Genomic DNA, 14,626 nt, shown 5'->3' with positions numbered 1-14,626 from the left:
GGACTCCGCCTTTAAGACCCTTTTTTAAGGGTTAAGATGCTTTCTGAATTACTTCCTTCTTTACAAGGATCTTTTCTTTCATTTTTAAAGGGACATTTCACAAGATGTTTTTAAGATGTCAAATAAATCTTTGGTGTCCCCAGAGTGTGTATGTGAAGTTTTAGCTCAAAATACCATATGCATAATTTATTTTAGCATTTTAAAATTGACACTTTAAGGGGTGAGAAATGCTATCAAATGCAAATGAGTTTATCTCTGCATTAAATGGCAGTGCCGTAGTTGGATAGTGCAGATTAAGGGGTGGTATTTTCCCCTTCTGACATCACAAGTGGAGCCAAATTTCAAAGACCTATTTGTTTTTATTTGCTTCCAGAGAATGGTTTACCAATACTAAGTTACTAGGTTGTTCTTTTTTACATTTTCTACGTTGATAGAAGCAACAAGGACACAGTTATAGCACTTAAACATGGAAGAAGTCAGATTTTCACGATATGGCCCCTTTAAAGGGGGAAAACGCCCAATTTTTTTAGGATTTTCATTGAATTTTGTGACTAGGAGCAACTCTTTGCGCTAAAATTTTCATGAATACGGGCCATGTTTTTTGTCCCAATCTGAGTGAAGGCATGTTGCTGTGACGAGACTGACAGGTTAGGTTCCATTTGCAACTCTTTATTGATGTATACAACAGCAAACAGTAGTAAACAGAGGGCACATCCAAGTAAGCATAAACGTATAACAGACCAGGTTCGGGGCAGGTGGCTATCACTCGTAATCGTAATACAGTCCAAGATCGGGGCAGGCAGAAAGCAGTCGTAAGAGTAATCCAGTCCAAGATCGGGGCAGGCGGCAGTAATCAGTAAACCAAAAGACAGTCCAAATCACACCAGGAAAACAAACACGGGTATACACAAGGGAATAACGCTCAGAAATGCTGCAGGGCAAACAAGACTTCGCAAAGTTCAGGTGGCAGAGTCCCAGGTTAAATAGACCCGCTGATACGCTACAGCTGATGTGTAATCAGCGGGTCACAGTGCATGATGGGGAATGTAGTCAGAACTCGGGTGAGTGAGAAGTACCGGGAGCGTTGACGCTGACATCCATCACAGAGCCCCCCCCCCCCCCCCCTGCGAGCGGCTCCAGACGCGGGAAGTGTTCTTTCGAGGACGACCTCGGAAACGAGGGGCAGGTTTGTCCGGGTGTAGTCTGTGAAACTCATGAATGAGGTTGGGATCCAAGATGTTGTTTGCGTTTTCCCATGACCTCTCCTCGGGACCATACCCCTCCCAGTTGACGAGGTACTGTAGATTGGAGCCCTGTCGTCTGGAGTCCAGCAGCTCGCTGACCAGATAGGCCTCCTCGCCGTCCACCATAATGGGAGGGGGCCCAGATCCTCCGGAGTCTACAGCCGCTCCCGGGTCCTCAGCGGGTTTGAGCAGGGAAACATGGAAAGTGGGAGAGATACGGTAATTAGGGGGGAGATCAAGACGGTAGGATACAGGATTAACTTGCTTGACAATCTTAAATGGACCAACATACCTGGGACTCAACTTTTTGCAGGGGAGACGAAGTTTCAGGTCTCTGGACGAGAGCCACACCAGCTGACCCGGTTCGTAGTGGGGTTCTGAGGTTCTATGGCGATCCGCCTTTTCTTTGACCTTTTTAATGGCTCGAGACAGATGAACGTGAGCTTGTTGCCAAGTTTCCTGACTTCGGGTAAACCAAGCGTCAATGGCCGGGACGTCTGCGAGTTCCTCATCCCAGGGGAAGATGGGCGGTTGGTACCCAAGGACACATTGGAAAGGAGTGAGACCCGTGGAGGTCTTCTTCAAGGCATTCTGTGCATATTCCGCCCAAGGTAGGAAGCGACACCAGTCATGCTGATTCTTATGACAGTAAATTCTGAGAAATTTGGTTAATTCTTGATTAAGACGTTCAACTTGCCCATTGGATTGTGGATGATACCCGGAAGTGAGACTGATGTTGATGTTTAGTGCCTTGAAGAACGCTTTCCATACCTTGGACGTAAATTGCGGGCCCCGATCCGATACGATGTCCTCAGGCAGACCGTAATACCGGAACACACAGTGCAGTAGCTGTTCAGCGGTTTCCATGGCGGATGGTAGCTTGGGTAGAGGAATAAAACGACATGCTTTAGAAAAACGATCTATGACAGAAAGTACCACTGTGTTACCATCAGACCTAGGTAGGTCTGTCACACAATCCACCGCTATGTGGGACCATGGTCTCTGTGGAATTACAAGGGGTTGGAGAAGACCAGCTGGGTTCTGATGTGGGGTCTTACTGGCTGCGCAAACCGTACAAGCATTCACCACCGCGCTGACATCAGGTAACATGGACTGCCACCAAAACTTGTTCTTCAGCATCACCAATGTCGAGTTAATGCCCGGGTGTCCAGAAGAGAGAGATGTATGTACCCATTGGATGACCTGCTTCCTGTGAGATGGAGGAACGTAAGTACGGTCTGCAGGGCATTCCGCTGGTGGTGGGTTAGCATTATTGAGCTGGTTTATCTCTTGCATCACATTCCACTGAACAGGAGCTACAATGAGGGAGGGTGGGATGATGGGTTCAGAACAGACAGGTTGGGGTGATGAATCAAAAATTCGTGACAGAGCATCTGCTTTGGTGTTTTTGGACCCAGGTCGGTATGTGATGGTGAACTGAAATCTAGTAAAAAACAGAGCCCACCTAGCCTGCCGGGTATTGAGACGTTTAGCAGATCGTAAGTATTCCAGGTTGCGATGGTCTGTGAGCATCAGAAAGGGGTGTTTGGCTCTCAAGCCAATGCCGCCATTCCTCCAAAGCCGCCTTCATAGCCAAGAACTCTCGATTGCCAACGTCATAATTTCGTTCAGCAGAATTCAGCTTTCTAGAATAGAAAGCACAGGGATAAACTTTGCTTGGATTACCTTGTCTCTGCGATAATACAGCGCCCACACCGGAGTTCGAGGCATCCACTTCGACTATGAAGGGTTTGTCTGGCTCTGGATGATGCAGGATGGGGGCTGAGGTAAAGCGAGTTTTGAGATCACTAAATGCAGCTTCGGCTTCCGAGTTCCATGAGAGCTTGTGGTTAGACTTGTGCACAAGTGAAGTTAAAGGTGCTGCAATCATACTGAAATTCTTGATAAATCTTCTGTAAAAGTTAGCAAACCCCAGAAATCTTTGAAGTTCTTTTACCGTAGTTGGTCTGGGCCACTGCAGAACTGACTCCACCTTCTTCTCATCCATAGCCACCCCATCTGGACTTATGATATACCCCAGGAAGGACGTAGATGTCTGATGGAATTCACATTTCTCTGCTTTCACATAGAGCTGGTGTTCAATGAGGCGTTGGAGGACTGTTCTGACATGGGCAACGTGTTGTTCTGGAGAATCAGAGTAAATTAAGATGTCATCAATGTAAACTATTACAAAGCGGTTGAGCATGTCCCGGAACACATCATTAATAAAGGACTGGAACACTGATGGACTGACAGATAGACCGAAGGGCATCACCAAATATTCGTAGTGGCCATCACTGGTGGAGAACGCTGTCTTCCATTCATCCCCTTCACGAATTCGAATCAAATTGTAAGCGCTACGGAGGTCCAGCTTACTGTAGATCTTGGCGCTTCGTAGTTGTTCCAAAGCAGCTGGTACTAGGGGTAATGGATAGCGGAATTTCACAGTGACGTCGTTCAGACCTCGATAATCAATGCAGGGTCGTAAGCTGCCGTCCTTTTTGCCCACGAAGAAAAACCCTGCGGATGCTGGTGAAGTTGAATGTCGTATGAAGCCCTTCTCAAGCTCCTCTGCAATGTATTTCTTCATGGCTTGCTGTTCTGGTTCAGATAGGGGGAAAATGCGTCCCCTCGGTGGTATTGCGTCAGGTAAGAGCTCAATAGCACAGTCACTGGATCGATGAGGGGGTAACTGTATGGCTTTGGTCTTGCTGAATGCGATGGCTAGATCGGAATACTCGTGGGGAACATTGTCAGGTAAACTGGGTGTGGGGTTGATTTGTGATGTACACACAGATAAATCAGGTGACTAACTTAAACAAGATTTAACACAGTCATCACACCAACTCAGGATGCTCTTCTCTTTCCAAGAAACGAGCGCATTATGTAAATGCAGCCAGGGAAAGCCCAAAATGACAGGGTTGTGAGGAGATGAAATGACGTAGAAGACGATCTCTTCCGTATGGTCGTGTTCGGTGACAAGTATGATGCTTTGAGTGATATGCGTGACGTGACCGGTGCCCAATGGTCGTCCGTCTAACGCTGCGATGGAAAGAGGGGGTACACAAGGGGTTACTGAGATGCCATGAGACTTCACTAAACCCGCATCAATAAAGTTTCCCGCAGCCCCGGAATCAAGTAAAGCCTTGGTATTGAGATTAGATTGTTGCCATGACAACATAACAGAAACCTCCATACATTCAAATGTAGCTGAGGGTATAGATGCACTCACCCGTCCAAGGCGTGTTTGGGCTGGTCGTGAGGGGCAGACAGCGAGAACATGACCAGCTTCACCACAATACAGACACAAACGTTGACGAAAGCGGCGTTCTCTCTCATCCGCCGTAAGGCGTGTTCTACCCACTTGCATGGGTTCACTCGAATCGGGTGCGGGCATTGAGAGGGTAGAGTGAGTTTCAAATACTCGGACTGGTCTGCGACTGCGTACTAGATTATCCACTCGAATGGACAGCTTGACGAATTCGTCAAAACTCTTCCCCTCGTCTTGGCAGGCTAACTCGGACTGTAACTCATGACTTAGACCTTGGCGAAACAATGTCTTCAACGTATCCTCCACCCAGTTGGTCTGTGCGGCGAGAGTGCGGAAGGTTAGGGCGTATTCAACCGCTGAGCGGCGCCCTTGCCTAAGGGTAAGTAGTTGTTCACCTGGGTCTCGACCTCCTGCTGGGTGTTCAAACACAGCTCTCATGGTGCTCTTAAACTCATCAAAAGTATAGTGGTTAAAGGTTCCAGCTGCCCATACTGCCGTAGCCCACTCCAATGCTCTCCCAGTAAGCAATGAACAAATCAATGAGATCTTACTAACCTCCGAGTTGTATACATTGGGTTGTTGAGCGATGAAAAGGTCACACTGCATGAGGAAGCCTTTACATCGGTCAGGGGTGCCATCAAATTTCTCAGGGAATGCCAGACAGGGGTGTCACTGGAGCCGGGGGCGTGGCTAAAGGTCGAGGTGGAGGTGGCGTGGGAACTGGTGTAGCGGCAGTGTTAGCTGATGTTGCTAAGCTCTGCACAGAGCGAACTAATTCCTCCGTGAGAGATGTTAGCCGGACTAACTGATGTTGATGAGCCGCCAGGATGTTTGCTTGTGTGGACAGCTCGCCTGAAAGCTGTGCCACGGTTGCTGGAGCCTGTGTTGGCGAAGTCTTCTGTGACGAGACTGACAGGTTAGGTTCCATTTGCAACTCTTTATTGATGTATACAACAGCAAACAGTAGTAAACAGAGGGCACATCCAAGTAAGTATAAACGTATAACAGACCAGGTTCGGGGCAGGCGGCTATCACTCGTAATCGTAATACAGTCCAAGATCGGGGCAGGCAGAAAGCAGTCGTAAGAGTAATCCAGTCCAAGATCGGGGCAGGCGGCAGTAATCAGTAAACCAAAAGACCGTCCAAATCACACCAGGAAAACAAACACGGGTATACACAAGGGAATAACGCTCAGAAATGCTGCAGGGCAAACAAGACTTCGCAAAGTTCAGGTGGCAGAGTCCCAGGTTAAATAGACCCGCTGATACGCTACAGCTGATGTGTAATCAGCGGGTCACAGTGCATGATGGGGAATGTAGTCAGAACTCGGGTGAGTGAGAAGTACCGGGAGCGTTGACGCTGACATCCGTCACAGTTGCTTGTAGTAGCACCTGGAGTTATGTTGTCTGCAGATTGCACAAAATTATGCTTTTCAAGTTTAAAAAGCCCTCATTATTTTGCATACTATTTTCTATTCATGTGTACTTTTTCAAACATTTATAAATTATTTAATCCAGTGTTAGTTTCTCTTTTAAATCTTTTTTACTTCTTTGTTTAAAGTGACAGTACTCACCCTTATGTTGTTACAAACCTGTATAATTTTTTTTGTCTGCTGAACACAAAGGAAGATATTTGTAATAAAGCAGAAAACAAAAGCACCATTGACTTCCATAATAAGAAAAAAGTTTTGGGCACATGAATAACCCACCACTGCGCAAAATGTAGGCTACCCCCATTTTATAAGTGTAAAAACTTTATTTCAGAAGTCTGACCAAAGGCCTACTTTATTTGAAAAGGGCCAGATTCAGACCATATTGCTCAGTGGTCTAGCCAAAAATAGCCTCATTTGCCAGAGTGAAATATGAGCACATCTTTTCCCCCTTGTGGGCTTTATCTGAAAGTTTCTGTAAAACCAGATTTCCCAATTTAATTATTTCATAAGAGTAAAAGCGAGGTCATTTTTAAAGAAGAAAGACATCTCCCTTAAAGCCTAGTTCGGCTGTCCCAAAGCAGCCTTTGAGTTCAAAGACTGCTCCCTTCAGACCTCATGGTTTGGAATGTGGAACAAGCAAACCCTGACACAGTTACAGCTCTTTGAGCTTTTGATTTAAATATCCGATTTCCTCTTCGCTGTTCAGTGATGTTGTGTTGTGTCATTGCCTGATGGTAGATGGTTGTGTGCAAGTCTATTTTAGAGTCAAAACCGAGACTTTGATCAGAGCAAGAGAGAGAGAGGCGGTTGGATGCTGACAGTTCTGGGTTGCTCTTGTTGGCGTGTCTCTGGAGAAGGTTTCTAGGCAGATTGAAATTATTTAATCTTAAGTGTGACAGAGAAAAAAAGTGACGGAATAAAATATTCAGATTAATGTAGAATCTCTATGCAGTTGAATCTGAAATAACCGTTGATTTTACAGAACGGTACACGTATTCATTTTGTATCTCAGTTATCATAGCCACATTTTTACTTGTATTCCTTGTTTTATATTGTGAAGTGTTTATGAATCCTTTATGAATGTGTTCCTGGTCTTCCTGTGACTTAATTGGTAAAGCATTGTGTTAGCAATCGACATTTCGATTCCCAGGGCAAACACATTCTGATAAAATGTACTTATATATGTTTTTTTTTGGGGGGGGGGCATTTTACCTTTATTTGATAGACAGTAATTAACAGACGACAGGAAAGTACAGGGTGGAGAGAGGGGTATGGAATCGGCAAAGGACCTCGAGCTGGGATTCAAACTCGGGTCGCCGGAAGTGCATATTTCAGAGCACTCTAAATGTCACAGATTCTGTCAATAGATCCTATGTTTTATATGGGACCTATCATGAGAATCTGACTTTTCCATGTGCTATAATTGAGTTCCCAGTGCTTCTATCAACCTAGAAAATGTACAAAAAAGTAACTTAGTTTTTGGTAAACCATTCTCTGTGAGCATGCGAAAAATAGGTCATTGAAATTTGGCTTCCCTTGTGATGTCAGAAGGACACACCCAAAATGGCACATTTTTGCTCACACCTACAAATTGGCAATTTTAACTCTTTCACCGCCAGTGTTTTTTAAAAAAGTTGCCAGCCAGCACCAGCGTTTTTTATGATTTTCACCAAAGTTTAATGCCTTCCAGAAAATGTTCTTCTTTAAATATATAAACATACAATATACCAAATGAAAGAACAGACCCTCTGCTTTCAAAAAAAAAAAAAAAAAAAAAAACGTTTCATACTACCTTCAGTGGTTCTTTTGTAATCAGCTTTTGAATATGGGTAGGTTTCTGCAAAAACACAACATTTTGAGCAAAAAGCAGAGATAATTCAATTTTTGTGACGGACTTTTCATAGAGATCCCATTCAGAGCGATCTTTAAAACAGACACGGACATGCAGCCACTTGCCATAGGGCAATACTTCCGGGTTTAAAAAGTTGCGGAAACCTGGTGGATAATAGCGGTATTGTGGAAAGACAGAAAATCTCGTCATTGGCGGGGAAGCGTTTTCTCTTAATTGACGAGATATCTCGTCAATGGCGGTGAAAGAGTTAACATGTTATAATGTTTATAAGGTTTTATAATAATCTACATGATATTTTGAGCTAGAACTCCACAAATGTACTTTGGGGCAGTGTTGGGGAAAGTTACTTTTAAAAGTAATGCATTACAATATTAAGTTACTCCAAAAAAAGTAACTAAATGCTTACATTACTTTTTAGTTACTTTTGCGTTACTTTTTCTTGGCGGAGACTTGATCTCTTTCAGGCCTTGCAGGTGTTTTTTATTACTGAAACGTTCTTAAGAAATTGCATATTTTATCACAAAAAATGTTGAGCTCTTGCCTGCCATCTCAGTTTTTAACTCAAACTGTTCCCACACAGGCATAAAGTGCATAATGTGACTATGTTTAGTTTAATTCAGTACATAATTTTTTAAATCAAATTAATTAAACTAAAAAAGTAACTTGCATAAATAAGTAACTCAAATATTAATGTGTACATTTAAAAAGTAATGCGTTACTTTTTTACTTCAGAAAAGTAATATTATTACGTAATGCACGTTACTTGTAATGCGTTACTCCCAACATGGCTCTGGGGACACCAAAGATTTATTTGACATCTTAAAGAAATGTCCCCTTTAATAAACCTGGAACGTTCCTTTTACCAAAATAGTTAAAGCACGAAGCACAACAAAAATGCATTTACATTCATTACATGAAATAGTAATTTAATTCAACATTACATTATTATGCATTACACACAACACATACTGTAAACATACTACATACTTAGAAACAAACCGAATGGCTTTGTTGTTTTTAGATTCAAGGATGTTTATATCCTGAAAATGCACTCAAAATTCCTGGAAGATCAGTTAATCCTGAACAACACCAGCACTTCCCACAATGCCACGCTGCACTCAGAGGTTATGGTTACCCAGCTCAGTGACAGTAAGGCTGACATCAAAGCTCATGCGATAGGAGACAGCAGAGAAACACAGCTGAAACTGTCACACAGCCTACGGCGGAGTGAGAGCGAGAGAGATGGGGATGGAAGGCAGAAAGACAGGCAGAAAGAGCCAGAAGCGAGAAACAAACATATTAAGTAACCAAGAAGCAGAGCAACACAATGTGTGGAGAGCGCTATCACACACACTTCTAAGACAACTTCAAAGTCTCGTGTTTGTTTTAATGCCTGTTTATGCGTCATGACACAATGTTTCCCGGCATACTGTCCCGCCAGATCATTTACACCCGCTGGTGTTGCTTATTGTGAATCTAAACATAAGGTGTGTATATAATATTCTCATATTTTGACCAAGCTATAGAAAAACATGTCGACTTATCTTTAAGTACACCAGTGTAGGGCGTGCAGCGCTGATTTTAATGCACCTCAGAGGTTTTCTATACACTCTTTATTGTGGTAAGACAGATGGCACTGTGGTGTAATTTTACAAACTCACACACACACACATATCTTGTTTTCTTCTTGCCCGGAGGGATTATAATAGTGTGTATCCTCAGCACCAGCAGAAGGAATTGGATTTTATGGCTGTGGAGTATCACGCATGTGATAAATCATATTATTGCTTGTATGTCCAGTTTCGCAGTGTCTTTATTCTAGATATCAAAGCTGTACCTGCTATATGAATTCAAGACCCTGATTCTTCAGTTCTGTATAACAGTACATTTATTACAGTTCAAAGAGCAGATCATATATTTTGGGATAAGATAAACAGATAAATAGTTTGAAGTGAGCCTACAGGAAAGAAAGATTAAGAGATAGGACTTGGTTGTAAAGTCCTTCCACGTTTAATCTGATGAGATTTCCTGAAATTGAGAAGCCTGAAATTGGAACCAAATGATTTTCTGACATGTTTTGAATTGCTGGGCGCCGTACAGTTCAGAAAGGGATGAATGCCAAGCTTTGTTCAGGGCTTTATTTTGGGGTTTGGGATGTGTGTGACTACATGAAATTTTCTCGTAGAAGGTGACACCAGTCAACTGAAATCAAATATATGCCTTTCATTTTCCTTTATTCATAGTTGTATGTGTTATATTTATATTTCATTTTTGATTTTTCATCATATTATTATTTCTTAGCACTGGACTGCTTATTTGTGTAGCAAAGTTTTGCTCTCTCTGACTTTAGTCATCAGAGAGAGAGAGAGATAAAGGTTTCGGCTCATCACCCACATGTTTTTAATCTATTCGAGAAGACAGAAAGCTGAAATAAAATAAAAACACGCTGGCGAGATGCTCTGCAAAACCAAACCAAAGCGTTAAAGGTTCACCCCCGAGCCAATAAAGTAATTGTCTCTGGATGTCTTTTCTCATATTTAATGATATCTCACACACCCGTCACCTCCTGCAGTTCTAGAAAGCATATGCTTTTATGAATTGTTAGATCATTATTAGACTATAGGCTTATACAGCACAATTTGGATGCTTTGTAGCTGGCAGAAATTGGGCATATGGACACAATGACACCAGCAAACGTAACAAATTGGCTTTGCTAATCTCAGCGGCACGGACAACAATCATACAGAGGGAGTGAAATAGCTTGCTGAAGAAAGAAAGGCTGGCAGTGGTGTACTGTAAATCTAGCAGTCTTTGTGTTTCTGAGTGTTTTACAAATCCTCAGTTAACATTCTTTTGTTTCTGCTGCATCGTTTACGTTTTAATGAGTTGTTTGTTTCAATTTCAGAACATTTTAGCGATGTGTGCCAACCTTATAGAAATACGTGTTGAATTAAAAAACTCACTTTAAAAAAGGGAAATATTTTTTAAACTAGAGACAATTTTAAAATGTCATCCCTGGGGGTAAAATTATGGGCTAATTTTTATATTCGATTTAAAGGGTCAGCTCCAGTCTACCTCACTATCATTTTGAAAAATGCTACTTAAATGGGCGTGGACGCTGTGAGAAGAACGGCGAGGAGTGGTGGGGGCACCTGATATAAGCTAGTGTAACACATTTTAAGATGTAATAAGAATAGCAGTATTACAAAACAATTAAACTGAATATAATATTTCACTTAAACAAAGGAAAACAAGTAAAACTGTTATAGTTGAAATAATAGCGTGTTCAATGTCAGATCAATGTCTACCTGCTTCCCGTAGCTTTCCCGAGCAAATTCAGTTGATGGTGAGTCTAGCCCTGACAGCATTGCGAGGAAAATCATCCAACGTATTTACGGAGTCTGCATCACAGCGCACTCACATTTACTTTACTATATAGCAGTGGCGGCTTTACTATAATAAGTGTCCGGAGTGTCATGTGTGTTGGTTGCGGTTTCAAAATGTGTATGTTGTATCATGTGAACCATGTCCATCAAGTGTTTCGTGCCTGCTGCACAAGCGTCAAAAAAAACGTTTATGATAAAAGAGACGCTCACGTTTACAAAATACACACAAGACACTCCCTTAACAGTAAACTCTGATTACACATGAGATTATGTGAGTATCTGGCAAACGCGAGCGTCTCTTTTATCATAAACCTTTTAGACGCATCTGCAGCAGGCACTTATTTTGACAAGACACGTGATGCACATATTTAAAAAAAAGGAACCACACATATGAGGGGTCACTGGCCGCCACAGAACCGTATCCATGTGCATTTGTCCTGAGCCCCAGAAAATATTTTAAACGTTATTTGGATGAGAATTTTTTAACGCAGCCACACAATAAATAAAATCTATCACCACAATGCTCACCACTATGATTTTCCTTATCTCATGTGTTAAAATTTTTTATTGTAACAATTTATGATTTGCCAAAATAACTGTTGCATCTGTGTAGATTAGATAAGCAAAGTGTGTGCGCGTTGTGCACGCTATACATTATGGTCAAGCATGCGCCCTTAAAATAGCATAATGAACAACGCGCAACGCGCCACTGACTTTAGACTAGTTTTTTTTTGGTCAGTGGCGCAATTGTTTTTTGAAACTGCAAAATAGCATGGTTTGCGAAGGAACACGCCTCCTTTTTTGCGCTGAACCGCCCAGGGAGCGCAAGTTCATTCCATAGTTTGCCGACGTGCGTCTGTGGAGGGAAAAACCTGCTGTGCGCCGGTGCAAAAAACGAATGATACATGCGTCACTGACAAAGTCAATTGCGCTGGGTGCAAGATAGGGCCCACTATCTTATAATTAATAATGAGACACCGATGGTGAAAACCATGCCCATCAGGGGGAACAATCCAACTTTTGTGTCTTTTAACGCTCGTTTTGGGGGGTCGAATGCTTATTTCTGGGTTTTTTGGCTTGTTAGCTGTTCACCGTGTCATACAGCAGCTTTTACACATTATTCTGTTTTTTGTTATAAGCCAGAAATGAAAAGACCGCAACCTCACGCAATACAAAGTCAATCGAGACGGATGGATTGTTTTCTCCCAGTGGGCGTGGTTTTCAGGTTATGACGCGTCGCGCTCTGTCTCGTGTTTGCCATGTCAAAGCCTGTTAGGTTTACACGATATGGAGTTTAAACCCGGAAGACAAAAATATCACAAAAAAAGAATTAACTCGTTTTAATTAACAGATACTAACATTGTCTTCTATGATGTGCAATACAACTAACTCTGTTTACATCTAAAAAAAATTTTATTGTACAATCTTGAGCACATGGCTTTTAATGTCAACCTTGTTATCTGTATTACTTATCACAATTTATTACTATTTACCTTGAGATGTAGAAATGCAGTTTGAAGTATTAATATTGTATTGATTTGTCTGATAGTACGTTTAAAATAGTTGTCTTTCAGTGCTCCTCTCAATTTTTTTTCTCTTCATTGTTGTGATTAAGGTGTGCATACATTTATTTCTCTCATTTCCAGGGGCTCATCGGGGAGAAATATGGCAGCATCCGGGTCCCAGGGGAGGTGGAGTCGGCCGAGTTCGAGATGATTTTGGATGCGGCGGTGGAGGCGGGATTAGACACGCGGATCCTGGAGGAGTGGTACTGTCGGGATGAGAACTCCGTCCCACCTGCCTACTACCTGAAACCAAAAGCTGAGATGCTGAAGAACTACCAGAACTCTGTGAGTACAGCATTTAAACACGAAAGTGAATTACAATTACAAGTCATTGTGAATTATATATTACCTGTCAGGATGATTGCATTGTTCTCAATATTGATTCAAACTAAGAAAATGTGCATTTGTAAAGCCAAAAGAACATTCATAACAAAGCTTGCCTAGGCTATACAAATGCTTTTAAAAGTTTATCCTCTAGACATACGCATTAAAGGTAACTACATGGTAGCTAACCTGAGTAAGCCCTTTTGAAGCAAAATTGAGGAAAGCTCCTACATTTAGGATTTGTTCGAGCTTTTACCAGACTCGATCAGTCCGGCACAGAGTGGAGAATCCAGTAAATGTCAGCGCCTGACTGCTGTTTTATATGGAGCTCTGTAGAAGTGGCACCAGGAGACAACGCTGTTCACCGGCTCTGGAGTTTATTAGCTTCATCAGTTCAGTTTGTCTTTCATTAAACCTCGCTGTAACTCTTACCCCCTTTCTATTTCTCTCTCTCTTCACACTTGCACACAAAATCTGGCTCACTTTCTCTCATGCGTGCACACACGCGGATCATGCAGCGTCTGTATAAATCAGGTTTTTAACACAGAGTGGCTGAAAATTGAGGGAGTGTCTGTGAAGCTGAGGGTCTCTGTTGGACTAAAATGAGAAAAACAGCAGGGACTAAATTTTTACCTGCACTCAGCAATAATGCCTGCTGATGTATTTCCCTTTGTATCTCTCTTTCTCTCTGGCTGAATAGCAAGTTCATCATGACAAACACTTTCTAATAGGGAGAAAAGTCATGTCTTTTGGAATCTGTCCAGAGGGTCTACTGTAAATTGGGCCACCTTTTGACATAGAGTTCATAAATTTTCACCTGCAAAACACAGGATTTTCATTAACATTATGAAGAAGCTGGGTTTAGCTGGTCTCCCAGCCTGGTTTTATCTTGTGTGGCAGGCTGGTTTTAAGGGGGTTTGGACACTTTTTTAAGCTGGTCAGGTTGGAAGACAATCTGACCCACCACCTAAAATCAGCTTGACGCAATCAGCCTTGAAATGCAGACTTCAGAAGTCACAGCCGTCGAATTGGGACAGCTATAGTGATATTGACTTTATCTTAGCAGATGCATTATTAAATAAGTGACTTGGTACAGAGCAGTGGCGGCCGGTGACTTCTTTTTTCAAGGGCACTCGATGCGAAGTCCGTCACAACATGTATGTAGCCCGTCATGTGTATGGTTCCTTTTTTTTTTTAAATATGTGTTCTGCGTGTCGACTGTTCATGTGTTTTGTCAAAATAAGTGCAGACGCGTTAAAGGGTTTATGATAAAAGAGACGCTCAGGTTTGTACTCGCATAATTTCATGTGTAATCAGAGTTTACTGTTAAGGGAGTGTCTTGCGTGTATTTGGTGAACGTGAGCGTCTCTTTTATCATAAACGGTGTGCAGCAGGCACTTATTTTGACAAAACACGTGATGCACACAGGTATTCTCGAGGTGCAGAACAGATATTTTGAAAAAAGGAACCACACACATGACACTCCGAACACTTATTTTGAATTACTGCCCCTTGGATGAGCAGTCACGAGCCACCACTGGTATAGAGTCCT

The 14,626-nt window shown here is 42.4% G+C and overlaps 1 protein-coding gene across 3 annotated transcripts in view; it reads left to right on the top strand.

The window, feature by feature from the left end:
* Positions 1-14,626, top strand: part of nwd2 (NACHT and WD repeat domain containing 2) — a 69,896-nt gene that overhangs the window by 39,533 nt on the left and 15,737 nt on the right. For all 3 annotated transcript variants that reach the window (XM_065289016.1, XM_065289015.1, XM_065289017.1), the window contains one exon: positions 12,832-13,035. In XM_065289016.1, the coding sequence (XP_065145088.1) occupies positions 12,832-13,035 (204 nt within the window). The remainder of the gene's footprint in view (positions 1-12,831; positions 13,036-14,626) is intronic.

This window comes from Paramisgurnus dabryanus, chromosome 2, assembly GCF_030506205.2.
Source record: "Paramisgurnus dabryanus chromosome 2, PD_genome_1.1, whole genome shotgun sequence".
Taxonomy (NCBI): Eukaryota; Metazoa; Chordata; class Actinopteri; order Cypriniformes; family Cobitidae; genus Paramisgurnus; species Paramisgurnus dabryanus.
The sequence above is the reverse complement of the archived record's forward strand: the minus strand, read 5'-3'. Positions and strand labels throughout refer to the sequence as shown.